Source organism: Mauremys reevesii, linkage group 4 (assembly GCF_016161935.1).
Source record: "Mauremys reevesii isolate NIE-2019 linkage group 4, ASM1616193v1, whole genome shotgun sequence".
NCBI classification, from domain to species: domain Eukaryota; kingdom Metazoa; phylum Chordata; order Testudines; family Geoemydidae; genus Mauremys; species Mauremys reevesii.
In genome coordinates this window covers 147,704,295-147,718,852 of record NC_052626.1, presented here as the reverse complement: position 1 = coordinate 147,718,852, position 14,558 = coordinate 147,704,295, and the positions used below count along the sequence as shown (strand labels likewise).

Below are 14,558 nucleotides of genomic sequence, written 5' to 3'. Positions count from 1 at the left end.
CACAAGCGGCTGGCTGGACCTGGGTGTGCTCTCGACCAGTGTGCTCTGTGGCAGGCTTCCACGTACCAAGCCTAGCAAAGAGCTGCAATTCTTTGGTGGCATTGATTGATCACTTACATCTGCTGCTCGTAGATGGTTTTATGACTGGCTGGTGATTTTCTATTCGCTCTTGTAGCTCACTAAGGACCTGATCCTGCAAGCACACGTGTGCTTAATTTGAAGCTCATACGTCAGGCTCTTGGTTTCCGTAAAGCTCCTCATGTTAGCCCAGCTAAGCATCTGCGAAAGTGGTTTGCTGGCATGCGCCCTAAGAGCTTGTGAGGGAGGGGAGGTGGATGTGACACGGGCAGGGCCGTTATTTAATGCTAATTTTTTCTTATGTCTGCTAAATTAATAGGGATCAGGCTTCAGCTGGGCATCTTGGTGGCCCCCAGTCCTGGGGCCAGCCTTTGGCTCAGTTCAGCCCGCCCGTTACAACTTAGGGCCGCCTCGGAGCTGCCCTGAGTCACGGTGGATCAACAGCTCCTCAACAGCTGGGGATCCCTAGTGGTGCTATTGCCACCTAGTGGGGAAAATGTAAAACTGAATAGAATTCTTGCTCGTTGCAACAATAATTACTATAATTCCATTAGGGTGGGTTGGTTTGTGTATTTAAATACTGTTGTTCTGGGATGAGGCTGTAGTGTGCTGGGCCAGGCTCAACAGAGCACAAGGTCTCTCAGGCCACACCCTCTTTTCTCTGGCCACACCCCTAAACTGGTGATGGGCTAGGGCTAATGGTGCAGATATGGCTATCCCTACTCTACGTTACCCAGCAACTTACCCATGTCAGGGGACTCCTCAGCTTGGTGACTGGGTTGTCTTTGTGCCTCCTTCGTGCTACCAGCCTGGTGCACGGGGGCCGGAAAAGGAGGAAGGATTTGGCTTATCCTGGAAAATCATATGAAGTGCAATGTAACATCTCCCAGTGGAAAGGAGGGTGTCTGTCTCTATGAGAGTACAAGAGACAGAGCTTTCCCGAATTCCACGCTCACCCCCTACCCCACATTCATAAATGGCTAAGGGACTTATTTCTCTTTCCACCATGAGACATTCATTCACTGTAACAGGACTTCTCTAAAGACATGCCGTACCATTGACAAGTTCAGACTGAAAATAAGGCACACATTTTTAACAGTGAAGGTAATTAACCACTGGAACAATTTACCAAGAGTTGATGACAATTTTAAAATCAAGATGGGAGGTTTTTTTTTAAATCTGCTCTAGGAATGATTTGGGGGCAATTCTCTGGCCTGCATTGTACAGATAGTCAGGCTAGATGATCACAATGGTCCCATCTGGCCTGGTAATCTATGAATCTAGATTTTGACAGAGCCTTGCCATGTTGTGTGACATCACTAGAAGGCAGGGGGATAATCATAGAATATTAAGGTTGGAAGAGACCTCAGGAGGTCATTTAGTCTAATCCCCTGCTCAAAGCAGGACCAGCACCAACTAAAGCAATAATGCACATGCTGTCTTCCTTAGCTTGACCAGGGACAAGGGGCTGCTGCTAGGACAGTCTCCCTGGGAGTGAATGTGCAGCAAAGGCCCATCTGTATTACAGAAATAACCAAGTTGTGGAATCTGTAGGAAGAGAATTCAACTTTGCAGTGCACTTGAGCTGCCGTGTTATAACTGAGTCACGTCACAAGACTAAAGCTCTGGACACTGAAGCTGTTGACTAAAGCTCTTGACTTATGAGGAGAGGCTGAGGGAACTGGGGTTATTTAGTCTGCAGGAGAGAAGAGTGAGGGGGGATTTGATAGCAGCCTTCAACTACCCAAAGAGGGGTTCCAACAAGGATGGAACTCAGCTGTTCTCAGTGGTGGCAGATGACAGAACAAGGAGCAATGGTCACAAGTTGCAGTGGGGGAGGTCTAGGTTGGATATTAGGAAAAACTATTTCACTAGGAGGGTGGTGAAGCACTGGACTGGGTTATTAAGGTGGTGGAATCTCCATTCTTAGAGGTTTTTAAGACCTGGCTTGACAAAGCCCTGGATGGGATGATTTAGTTGGTGTTGGTCCTGCTTTAAGCAGGGGCTTGGACTAGATACCTTCTGAGGTCTCTTCCAACCATTATCTTCTATGATTCTATGACACTTATGTTATTGGACAAGAGAGATTCCCTATCCCAAAGGGCACCAGCTCTGATGAGTGAGAGCTACAGGAGGAGGCGGAAATGGCCTGAGAACCAGGGGTAGAGGAGGAGTAGGGGGCAGTGTGAAGGAGCTGATAGGAGAAGACTGAGGACGAACAAGTTAGAGAAAGAGAGAGAGGTAGGAACATGGGAAAGGGGATGAATGGAAGGAGATGCAATGCTAGATTGTAACCTTACAATTTGCCCTGAGTATGGGTCAGTAGGTAGCTGCATCACCCAAGGAGACGAGGAGTCACAGTTTCTGTCATGCTTCATGGGGGTAGGAATAACTAATCATCCTGGAGCAGCCTACCCCTAACCCACCAGGCAGAGTGCATGCAGTCAGCTACTCTCTAGCTGGTGACTAAGGGGCTGGAGCCAGGGTTCCTCCCACTCCTTGTCATCCTCCCCACCTGCTTGCTCCCAGAGGGGTGTATTGGGTGAGCAGTCCCTGCTGTCTCCATCATGGCCAGAATCCATTATTTGAGCAGCACTGAGCAAGGGACAAGGGGAGAGGCCTTATTCTCCCTAGCTGAGGAAGGACTGTGACAATCTAGCCCTGAGAGAGGAGGAAGGGAGAATGGAAATCATACCATGGAAAGACTTAGGGAAAAGAGACGGGGAGATGTGAAAGGGAGAGGAGCGAAGGGAGAATTAAAAATAAATAAATAAAGGAGATGTTGCTGGTTAATATTATTCAGCAGAGCGTTTGGGGGTCAGCAAATTCTCTCCCACCACAAAGTGAGGGGAGCGATTCCAGGGTGGGTTTGCTGTAATTAGAGTCTTGAGGTTGGAAGAAGGACAACAAGATCATTTCGTAGGACAAGAGGGGATTTGGAGACACGGACATCTTACACTAGGGTAACTCCATTGACATCCCATTTTCTCTCTCAATCTCCTTTCCTTCCCACTCCCATGATATTCATCACACCTACTCCGCTCTTCACCCAGCTCCCAGTGAAAGCAGCAGAATGAAACGTGTACCCCTAGCTCTGCCCTGGGTAACTGCAGAAATGAGACCATTTAATAACAAACAAAGCAAAGGGTGCAACAGATTAAACCCCAGAGTATGAGTTACAATCGGGGTGGCTTTGGCTGATCCAGTGCATTTTAATTGTGTTGTGCACCTTGGTGAACACGATTGCTTCAGGGATCAGGTCCCCCAGGTCATCAAGAATGGTGTGAAACCTCCTGAATTCTCCAGAGTAGCAGCTTCTCTTGACGGGGAAGCAAAGACATATCTCTCTGTCTTCTGCAGGTACATGCAGTTGGACTGAATCATGCTTGCATACAAATTCAGACACTACGGTCATCAGCGAGGATTGAACCAAGATCTTTGGAAGCGAAAGCATCACTTTCTATTTCTTGTGCTAAAGGGAAAAAAACCTCATCTTTTGGAGAAAGTAGCAGTTTACAGGTGCGTGTGTGTGTGCATTATATTATGACTCTGGGATACAAACAAATGCAAAGCTGATTTTCATTTTCTGAACAGGCTCAATTATCATCCTAAGTAACTGGGTCACACTAAGTAACCCAGAACTGAAATGCCAGAGCACAGAGCTCACCTTGTATGAATTGGGAAGAGCTCCGATAAGCTGAAAACAAGGGGTGAGAGTTTCTGTCAGACATTCTCATGCAATAGTCAAAAGTCACTATTCGCTGCTGTGCTTAGAGACCAGCAGTGCCCATGTTTGGGGCGTAGTTAACCCACCTGTTCTTATATTTATGCTGTGTCTCCATTTTATCAGATAACTGGAATGATCAGCTCTGAGCATCTGGGTCAATGGACTAAGGCCTTTTCTTGATTCAGCAGGCGAGTCCCCTAAGAAACTAACCTCCATCATTTCTTTACTTCCTCTCCTTATGGGGAAGGGATAGAATTCCTGAGCCGTCTGCCTGCCCACATCACCGCAGCTCCCTGATCTTGGTTCTGAGGAGATGGAAAAGGGAAATCACTCAACAGTAACAGAATTCATTCTCTTGGGGCTGACAGATCGTCCGGAGCTTCAGGTCCCTCTCTTTGTGCTGTTCCTAATGATCTACATTGTCACCCTGGTAGGGAATCTGGGGATGATCGTGTTAATCCAGATTGACTCCCGTCTCCACACCCCCATGTACTTTTTCCTCGGTAATTTGTCTTTCTGTGACCTCTGCCTTTCCTCGATAATTTCCCCTAAGATGCTGCTGAACTTCTTAGCCAAGAGCAAAAGGATTTCATACAATGCCTGCGCTGTGCAAATGTATCTCTTTGGTACTTTTGGTCACGTCGATTGCCTCCTGCTGTCTGTGATGGCATATGACCGTTATGTGGCCATCTGTAACCCGCTGCTCTATACGGTCACCATGTCCAGATGGCTCTGTCATCAGCTGGTGGCTGGGGTGTATGCTGTGGGCTTGCTGGACACAATGATACACACCATTTTTACTTTGCGTTTATCGTTCTGCAGCTCTAATGTCATCAATCATTTCTTCTGTGATTTTCCACCGGTATTGTCGCTCTCCTGCTCCGATACACACGTCAACGATATTTTGAAGTTTGCTTTGATTGGCTGCGTGGTGGTGAGCAGCATTGTGATCATTCTCCTCTCCTATGCCTATATCATCATCACCATCCTGCGGATCCACTCCGCCGAGGGTAGGCGCAAAGCCTTCTCCACTTGCATCTCCCACCTAACGGCCGTGGCCATGTTCCATGGCTCCCTCCTCTTCATGTATTTCCGACCCACCACCAATTGCTCCCTGGACACTGACAAAATAGCCTCTGTGTTCTACACGGTGGTGATCCCCATGCTGAACCCCCTCATCTACAGCCTGAGGAACAAGGAGGTGAAAGATGCCCAGTGGAAAGTGATACACAAATTGCTAACCTTCTCTTGAGCCTGTTTACTCCATACTGAGTTACTGATTGGGAGGTGGAAGCAGAAGAACTCAGTTCCCACTCCACTGCAATCTCATTCCTCATCATGCTTGTTATCACTGTGAATTATTTGTATTGTTTTTTTTTCTTTTATTGTTTTCCAACAATATCTGGCAGCCCCAGAAAGGTTCAAGAAGGTTGTGACACTTCTTTGGGGAATTCAAGACTGTCTCTCCCGTGCATCAGTGAGCAAGGGACTTGCAGGGGCTAAATTATGTGTCAGCTCTCTGACTCGCCAGTTTGTTAACCCTCCTGCATCCTCCCAACTACTCTCCTCCAAAGCTCAGCCAGCCTTTACTTTGCCTCGCAGGTCACCTCAGTTGCACTCCAGTCCTGAAAGTTCCTTGAAACGTGTTCCCCGGCAGTATTCAGCCCCTATCCCTGGGCTCTCACAGAAATGACTGAGTCCACTGTCTCCAGAGAGATAGTATACACACCAGGCTGCTAGATCAGGTGAGGATTTGTGCTTTAATATATTACACTGAGATGAACTGACAGTAAAACCAAGAATACCTCTACTAAAAAAGAGCAGAGGTTTAAGCAAAGATAATAGAAACAGAAAATGAAAGAAAAAGTACAATGCATTTTCTACTGACCAAAACTCAATAGGCTGCAATCCTTATCTGAGGGCTTATCTCCACTATTAGGTGGGTCGACACTGCAGCGATCGATTCACCAGCAGTCCATGCCAAATGCACTCCTTTAGACTCTGATTCTCCACCAGAATGAGAAGAGTAAAGGGAATCGATGGGAGAGTTTCTCCCCTTGATCCAGCCTGGTGTGGACCCCGCAGTAAGTAGATCTAAACTACGTCAACTTGAGTTACACTACTAACATAACTCAAATTGCGTAGCTTAGCTCAACTTTTCCCCATAGTGTAGACCTGCCCAGAGACTGTTTCTCACTTAAAGGCACCTCTCTGTGGCACCAACCCACATGGCTAGGGATCCACTGTTCATGGACCTCTTTGTCCCCTCAGTGATGAAGCACAAAATGTCTTTTCCCCTTCTTCTTATAGTCCAGTATGCTTTGAAATGCATTCTTGTGCCTCCAGAGTTCCTCTGCCCTGCTGGTGTATGGATGCCTTGCTGTCTATGCGGATTTTCTCACCCTTTTATTGATGAGCTTTTCTAGCTGATTTCAAATGCAAATATAATTCACATTATCTTTGGCCTCTCCTGTTCCATTTACACTGGAGACCTAGGCAGACAGATATGACCAGATGTCCAGGAGTGGCTCAAAAGTGTAAATACCAACCCAAGGGCAGACTATTAATAACCAGGGCGCAAACCCCAAATTGGTTGTGAGTTCTAGGCTTAGATTTCACCTACTGATTTGCAAGTGTAAACTCCTCGGGCACTATAACAGCCTTAACATGGAGTCAAAGACAGTCTTCTTGGGTACTTTATCTATCTTGCCACGCATGTAAGGTTACTTTTGTGATAGATGGTTTCTTACACCAAAGATCTCAGCAATCTTAATATTTCTCCCAGTCCTAAAGGACCAGTGGCTTACCCCAGGTCAATTGCACCTTAGATTTCACACTGAAGACACTTGTAGTCAATCCTATAAGAAACTATCTAAAGATTTATTAATTAGGAAAAAAGAAATGAGAGTTATTTACAAGGTTAAATCTGGTAAACCTACACACAGATGAGTTAATCAGGTTTCAAAAGGTAATAGAAGCTTCTATTATAAGCAAGCTGCATGTATCTTTCAGGACTAAACCAGGCCAAACATTGAGGATCTGATGCTTGGTAACCTTTGCCCCTCAGAGTCCAAGAACAAGATAAGACAGTACTTGCTTTTTAGGGATTTTTTGTGTGTGTTTTTTTAAATTATTATTTCTTTTTCTGCTTCAAGTTGCAAATGAAGTTGTTGGGAACAATTCACTTGCACATCTCTTCTTCAGGGAGTGGGAGGGAGCCGTCAGAGAAGTCTGTTGTCCTTTGATGTTCCACAATGGTTTGCAGGTGTTGATGGGTCTCCTTTGTTGGACAGAAAATAACATTTCCTGTTAGAAACTAGGAGGCCAGTGGCATCTTAAAGACTAACAGATTTATTAGGGCATAAGCTTATCCTAACAAATCTGTTAATCTTTAAGGTGCCACCGGACTCCTGGTTGTTTTTGTGGACACAGACTAACACGGCTACCCCCTGATACGTGTTAGAAACTGGTATATCACACTTGTTAATTCTTTTCTATTGTCTGGTGATTTCCTGTTACAAGCACTTAAATATAACCTAGTAACATACATGGGACAGAGGTACTATAAGTGAGATGAATGCTGGCAGAAACTTACAAGCGTGTCATAGCATCTAAACTCTAAACACAGTCCTATAATTCTAATGCCTATTTTAACAATACAAACACACAGGACAGCCAGACTGGTTCCAGCTTTGTATTTGTCATTGTTCAGCTTTGGCACGAGCTAGCATGTGATCTGCCAGCATCACAAGGCAAACCAACATTTCTTTGGGTATGTCTACACTACCCGCCAGATCAGCGGGCAGCAATTGATCCAGGAGAGATCGATTTATCGCATCCAGTCACGGCATGATAAATTGATCCCCGAGCGCTCTCCCGTTGACTCCTGTACTCCAGGGCCGCAAGAGGCGCAGGCAGAGTCGACGGGGGAGCGGCAGCAGTTGACTCACCGCGGTGAAGACACCACGATAAATGAAGACACATCGACTTCAGCTACGTTATTCATGTAGCTGAAGTTTCATAACTTAGATTGACCCCCCCACCCCACACACACAATGTAGACCAGGGCTTTGTCTCGGACATACTTGTTTACCAGCCCTGCCTGGTTTCATCATTTGAGCATATTGTTCGTACATATCCATAGCTTTTATGAAGATCAGGATGATATAAGTTTTCATTTGATGCCTTACACAATGTTCTTTATAGATAAATACCATCACAGCAACACACTAGGTGTAGTGAGTTTGTCGGGGCTGACAGGAGTTGCTTAACATGACATTGAGCTCTTTGCCAGTGGGCACTGAAGGGTTGTTAGGGTTACAAAGATAACCCTTTCACATGTATAAAAATACACATATATGTGATGTGCTTTGCAAGTACACAATTGTCTGTGTTGGGAGAGAAATAGGACACCTAATCCAGCTCCTTCTCCTTTGCCATGGAGTTGGTTTCATTATGCAGTTGCAAGTGTGGAGTGCAGGATTTCTGTGGCTGAACCAAAGGGAAGTTCACACATCGTGCTGGTTCTCTGCTGTCCTTCATGTGTTCTGTGTGGTCAAAATCGGTCATCAAGATTGTCACCTGGCTTGTTGTCCATGCACCAAGCATGGAAAGAGGCTTTCACTCAGAACACAAGTAAGAGGAAATGTAAAGTTTCTATGAGAGCATACTGTTTGTAGACACTGCCAGCAATGCCCCTCTGGCATGTACATTGGCCAAACCGGACAGTGTCTATGCAAAAGAATAAATGGACACAAATCAGACATCAAGAATTGTAACATTCAAAAACCAGTAGGAGAGCACTTCAATCTCCCTTGACACTCAATAACAGACTTAAAAGTTGCAATTCTTCAGCAAGAAAACTTCAAAAACAGACTTCAACAAGAAACTGCAGAACTGGAAATAATTTGCAAACTGGACACCATCAAATTAGGCGTCAATAAAGACTGGGAGTGGCTGGGTCACTACAAAAATAATTTTCCCTCTATTGATATTCACACCTTCTTGTCAACTGCCATATCCACCTTGATTGAATTGGCCTCGTTAGCACCACAAAAAGTAATTTTCCCTCTGTTGATATTCACGCTTTCTTGTCAACTATTGGGAATGGGCCACATCCACCCTAATTGAATTGGCCTCGTTAGCACTGGCTCCCCCACTCGGTAAGGCAACTCCCATCTTTTCATGTGCTGTATATTTATACCTGCTTACTGTATTTTCCACTCCATGCATCTGATGAAGTGGGTTATAGCCCACAAAAGCTTATGCCCAAATAAATTTGTTAGTTTCTAAGGTGCCTCAAGGACTCCTTGTTGTTTTTACTGTTACAGACTAACACAGCTACCACTCTGAAACCTCTGGGACAGTGAACTGAATACCAAAATGGCACCTGGGGGTGGGGAGGCAGGGCAGCATTTTTTGTAAAAGAGAAATAAACAGGAAAAAAAAGTCACATCCCACACAACATGTTTACACCACATCACCATGTTTACTGTGAGTTCTTGCTTTTAGGTCTACTGGAAAATATTCTAGACTCTGAAGAGCAGGGATTCAGGGAACATTATAGCTCAGGGCACTGTGAATGGGACATGGATAGAGCTGGACCTGCTATCAGTTTGCTGGAAAAAAAAATTCTGCTTCACCCGAACTAAAAACTGCCAAAATATCGGTGAATTGAAAAAGTCGACAAAGCAAAAAATATTCATTTTGGGTTGAATGAATCATTTCAATACCACTGCTTTCAGCGGCGACGTGTGGGAGGGGTGAACTGGGTCATGTGCCCTTTTTTCACAGTGGCCCACACAGGCCCACTCACTTTTCCGTCAGTGTCCCTCCCCCCATTTTCAAGAGTCGCTCCTGATCATTTTACCGTCTCCTCCTCCGACATGGCACCCAATTCCTGGCCAAAAGAAAAGTGGCTAAAACTATTCGTGGAAAGTTTCATCCTCTTCTAGCTACATTTTGTGTCTTGGTCACTGCGTCGAGTGATGATGACCAGGGGAGTGCACAAAGGGGGACAAGCAGGGGCATGGGCCCCTCAGAATCTCTGCCACTGCCTGCAGCTTCTGAACCGGACCCTGCCCCAAGATTGCCTCTCCCAAGCCCCTCCTCCCCCCTTTCTGCCAGGGTGGGAGTTGGGCTGACCATGGCTGGAGATGTGCCTGGGAACGGCAGTCCAGCTAGCACTCTCGCTGAGCCCCACTAGATGGCACCTGGAACAGGGAAGATGGGCTGGCAGCAGAGTTCTGCTAGGAGGGGGCCAGGAAGCCTGCTGGGCCCTGTCCCTTTCTTGCCCGCAGCCTCCAGTAAGGGTTCAGAGCCCGGAACAATGCGGAGTGGAGGCAGTGGGGTGCTGGGGGGATGGGTGAGGATCCCATGGAGGTAGCGGGAGCTAAGCAGGGGGGCAGCAGGTCCTGGGGGCATCAAGTTCTGGGAGGCAGTGTTTAAAATGTCCCCCCCAACATAGTCACATTTAAATCCCCACACATGCCCCTGATTATGAGTAGAACAGGTTATGGAGCCTTTCAACTTCAAGGCCCTTTGTGCATCTTGGGGTTAAAGGGCTAACAAAAAACAAAACAAAAAATCCACAAACAATTCCACCCCCACCACAAGCTACACTCTCCCAAATACTAGACAAAAAAATCAGCTATTCAAACATATGAAACATAGTTTGTGAGAGAACTACTGTCTGTGAAGCAAACCAAACAGGTGTGGCCACACCCATACCCTTATGTACTCAGCAGCACAATCAAAACAATTTCCATGGGAAGAGACCCTAGATTGTATAGCAACACCCTTTAAAGTCTAAGGGAATATGAAAGTATTCTATTGCCATGAAAGTCTTCACTCTCATCACTCCCACCTCCAAAGAAACACACAACAATGGCTCATAATGTGTTTAACCTGCTCCCAATTGGTACATAACCTGAGGACCAAGCTGCGGAGGGAACCCAGCAGGAGTTAACATGGATTGGAATCTTGTTAACTTCGGGTCTGGTTCCTGTGAAGTCTGGCTCTACCTCTACATCCCAGACAGTTCATGAAAAAGGCCTTGCAAAGGGACCTAGAACAAAGGACAAATCTTACATCGATCCCCCACCCCAGTGTAGATCAGTCCACAATCCCTGCCAGTTCTGAGCTGTCCATGGTGCTGCAGTTCCCTTTAACCAGCCAGGAGTTCAATGGCGCTACAGTGATTGACAGCCGCAAGGGATCTATGTGTTATTGTCATGCAGGGCATGTAAAAAAGTAATGAGTCAGTCTACTCCAAGTTTTTAACTTGGTGACACACAGAATGTGAAACCAGGAGAACTTTGCCTGTTTCTACAGGGCTCTGTTGCACCTGCACTGCATGGGCCCTAAACACTCATTTAAAATACCCATCACAAACCACTTGATGTTTTACTTCCCTTCATATTTTCAGTGTTGTCACTTGTTTGTGTGTGGCTTTGTTTTGCTGTCTGTGTTGCTTTTTTACTTATTTTTACTGTTCTCTGTGTGTGAAGTATTAATCAAATTAAGAGTTGACATTCCAGAGAAATTGTATAATCCCACTTGAATGCCTTTTTGCTCTCCTTTCCAGTATCAGAAAATATTGTATTAATATTTGGGGTGAGAGCATTTCTACTTGACTCATGAATTTATTTTGCATCTTAAAGCTGAGCGGTGTGTGCAGATAATATGCATGCAAGCGGGATAGTTTTGTGAACTGCAAAAGTCCGTAGTGTGTTTTGGCAGATGCTTCATTTTTTGAAAGCAGCTTTCCCTGAAGGTTTAGTGGTCTGTGGTAGGAGTATGTTATTTAATTGGGCCTCTGGTGCATATTTTTTATGCTTTCATTTAATGACCATGATGATTTTGTTTTATTTATATAGCTGTTTTCAGTACACCATATTTTGCTGTGTTTACTAGCTTGAGTTGTTAGAAAGGATGATCAAATACATGTATTCCAAGGGCAGTGTTAATTTCCTTTTTATTTGATTTCATATTAAATAAGCATCTTAAGCAGTGCAACTTGTTAATTATCCCTTGTTTTAATAGTCTATCTTCTTCTTCCTCCATATCCATGAACTTTCAAAAATATATATTATATCTAGATTTAGTATGCACAAATGACCTCAATATTAGTGCTGCACATAACAACATTCAATCTGCACATGGATGTAAAAAATAGAGGGAACATTGGTCATTTCCAGTTGTACAGAGAAGCACCAAATTCACAATGGAGGGCAGATGGCTGTGGTCTCCTCCTGAACTCCTCTGGTCATAATGTGGTCTCCATCAAGCACAATGTGTGAACCTATCCTTCCTAATTTGGGAGTAACCTAGCAAGGGAAGGACATAGAATACCATGGTGATTTGCGTGCAATAGATAGATAGATAGATAGATAGATAATTTGGAGTATTCTTACATGTCTTACGGGTTTTACATTTCACCTATTGGGTCAGGACAATGAGGTGATTCTGAAACAATTAGTCCATTTCAGCTGCATCTAACTTTCTGTTCCTTTCATTCCAAACTTGTTGCTACGGCTGGTTGAAAATTTCCATCAAAAAGGCCAAACATCCCTCCTCCCCAAACCATGGCTGTGGGACGATTGTGTGATATTCCAGGGTAGTTCAGCAAGAGGAGAGACCATCATGCATCATGGGGGATGTAGTCCAGCCTGGGAGCTTGGCCCATGGACGAGATTCGTGGTGTGTGGTATCTGATGCAACCCCGTGGTATTTCCAAGCCAAAATGTTAAGTTTTCAGTCAAAAGTTTTCAGTCTCCACAAACAAATCACCTTGAAGAATCATTTCTATGCAGTACCCATCTTGCACTGAAAAAAGCAAGATGAAATCTACCCCTAACCTCATACTCTGTAATTCTGGTAGAAATTGCATCATTTAATAACACAGTAGGAAAGAGTGGGTCGAATTAATCACCAGGGCATGAGTTATACCAAGGTGGCTTTGGTTCACTGAGCACATTAATTAGGTGTTGTGTCTCTCTGAGCTCAGGTATTCCCAGTTGCTTGAGGAATCATGTCTCACAGATCACAAATGTCACTATAAAACTTCCCAAATGCTCCGAATTGGCAGTTTCTGATGATGGGGAAACGCCACCACATCTTTCTCTCTCTTCTCAGCAGGTACGTGCGATTATCCAGCATCACAGTCATACACACACATACAGACACCATGGTGATCAGCAGGTATTGAATTCAAGACCTCCAGCACTGAAAGCCTCAGCCCCAACTCCTACCCCTTCAGCTAAAGGAGCGACCTCCTTGGGTGGAAAAATTAGGCAATTACATAGTCACCGAAGCAAATGCTTTCCAGAATGTCTCTGGGTTTTCATACAGGCTAAAGAAAAGGCTCAAAAGCTTAATTAGCAGAGTAAGCAACTTTACCCCAAAATGACATGCCAAGCCAGAGAGCTCCCCTTGCTCAAAGAGAGTAGAAAGATTGACACTTCTTTACTCTCACCCCTTCTTTAGCTAAGAAATAATCTCTTCTGACTGATTCTCTCAGAGCACAAATCACTGTTTTCTGTTTGGATTAGTGAACAGGAGTCTTTGTGTGGGGGGCATAATTAACCTTCATGTCATTGTATTTGCACAGTGTGTGCATTTTATCGAACACCGGGAATGACCAGCGGTGAACATCTGGCTCTGTGGATTAAGCCCTTCCCTGAGCGGGTACTGATGTCCATTTAGAAATTGATCTCCATCTATCTTCACTTACTTCATTACAGAGAAGGGGCAGGTTTTCCGCACCATCCACCTTCCCAGATTTCTGCAGCTGCCTGATCTCTTTTCAGAGGAGATGGAAAAGGGAAATCACTCGGAGGTGACTGAGTTCATTCTCTCAGGACTGACAGATCGTCCGGAGCTGCAGGTCCCCCTCTTTGGGGTGTTCCTACTGATCTATGGTATCACCCTGGTGGGGAATGGGGGGATGATCTTGTTAATCACGATTGACCCCGGACTCCACACCCCCATGTACTTTTTCCTCAGTAATTTGTCTTTCTGCGACCTCTGCTATTCCACGATAATTTCCCCTAAAATGCTGCTGAATTTCTTAGCCAAGAGGAAAAGCATTTCTTACATTGCCTGCGCTGTGCAAATGAATCTCTCTGTTGTTTTTACAGATGTTGAGTGTCTCTTGCTGGCCCTGATGGCGTATGACCGTTATGTGGCCATCTGTAACCCGCTGCTCTATACGGTCACCATGTCCAGGCAGCTTTGCAACCAGCTGGTGGCTTTGGTGTACACTGTGGGGCTGGTGGATTCAATGATAAACACTTTTTTTATATTTCGGCTGTCATTCTGCAGCTCCAACATCATCAATCATTTCTTCTGTGACATCCCCCCACTGCTGGCGCTCTCCTGCTCTGACACCCACATCAATGAGATTGTGATCTTTGCTTTCACAAGCTGCATTACAGTGGGCAGTTTTGTGACTGTCCTCCTCTCCTATGTCTATATCATCTCCACCATCCTGCAGATCCGCTCTGCCGAGGGCCGGCGCAAAGCCTTCTCCACCTGCTCTTTCCACTTGACTGCTGTGGCCCTGTATTTTGGCACCCTCCTCTTCATGTATTTACGTCCCACCTCCAGCTATTCCATGGACACAGATAAAGTGGCAACAGTGTTTTACACGGTGGTGATCCCCATGCTGAACCCCCTCATCTACAGCCTGAGGAACACGGAGGTGAAGAATGCCCTGAGGAAAGCAATGAATAAATTCCTAACCAATTCCTGA

At 45.3% G+C, this 14,558-nt stretch overlaps 2 protein-coding genes across 2 annotated transcripts; both read left to right on the top strand.

Annotated features, from left to right (window-relative positions):
* Positions 1–4,118: 4,118 nt before the first annotated feature.
* LOC120403428 (olfactory receptor 1009-like) lies at positions 4,119–5,057 on the top strand. Its single transcript, XM_039534498.1, has one exon. The coding sequence runs from the start codon at positions 4,119–4,121 to the stop codon at positions 5,055–5,057; it is 939 nt and encodes a 312-aa protein (XP_039390432.1).
* Positions 5,058–13,592: 8,535 nt separating this feature from the next.
* LOC120403476 (olfactory receptor 1038-like) lies at positions 13,593–14,558 on the top strand. Its single transcript, XM_039534547.1, has one exon. It carries the CDS (start codon positions 13,620–13,622, stop codon positions 14,556–14,558), a length of 939 nt encoding a protein of 312 aa, XP_039390481.1. The 5' UTR covers positions 13,593–13,619.

What these genes read in the sequence shown, in the direction of transcription:
- LOC120403476 (XM_039534547.1), top strand. Translation starts at nt 13,620, where the DNA reads ATGGAAAAGGGAAATCACTCGGAGGTGACTGAGTTCATTCTCTCAGGA.
- LOC120403428 (XM_039534498.1), top strand. Translation starts at nt 4,119, where the DNA reads ATGGAAAAGGGAAATCACTCAACAGTAACAGAATTCATTCTCTTGGGG.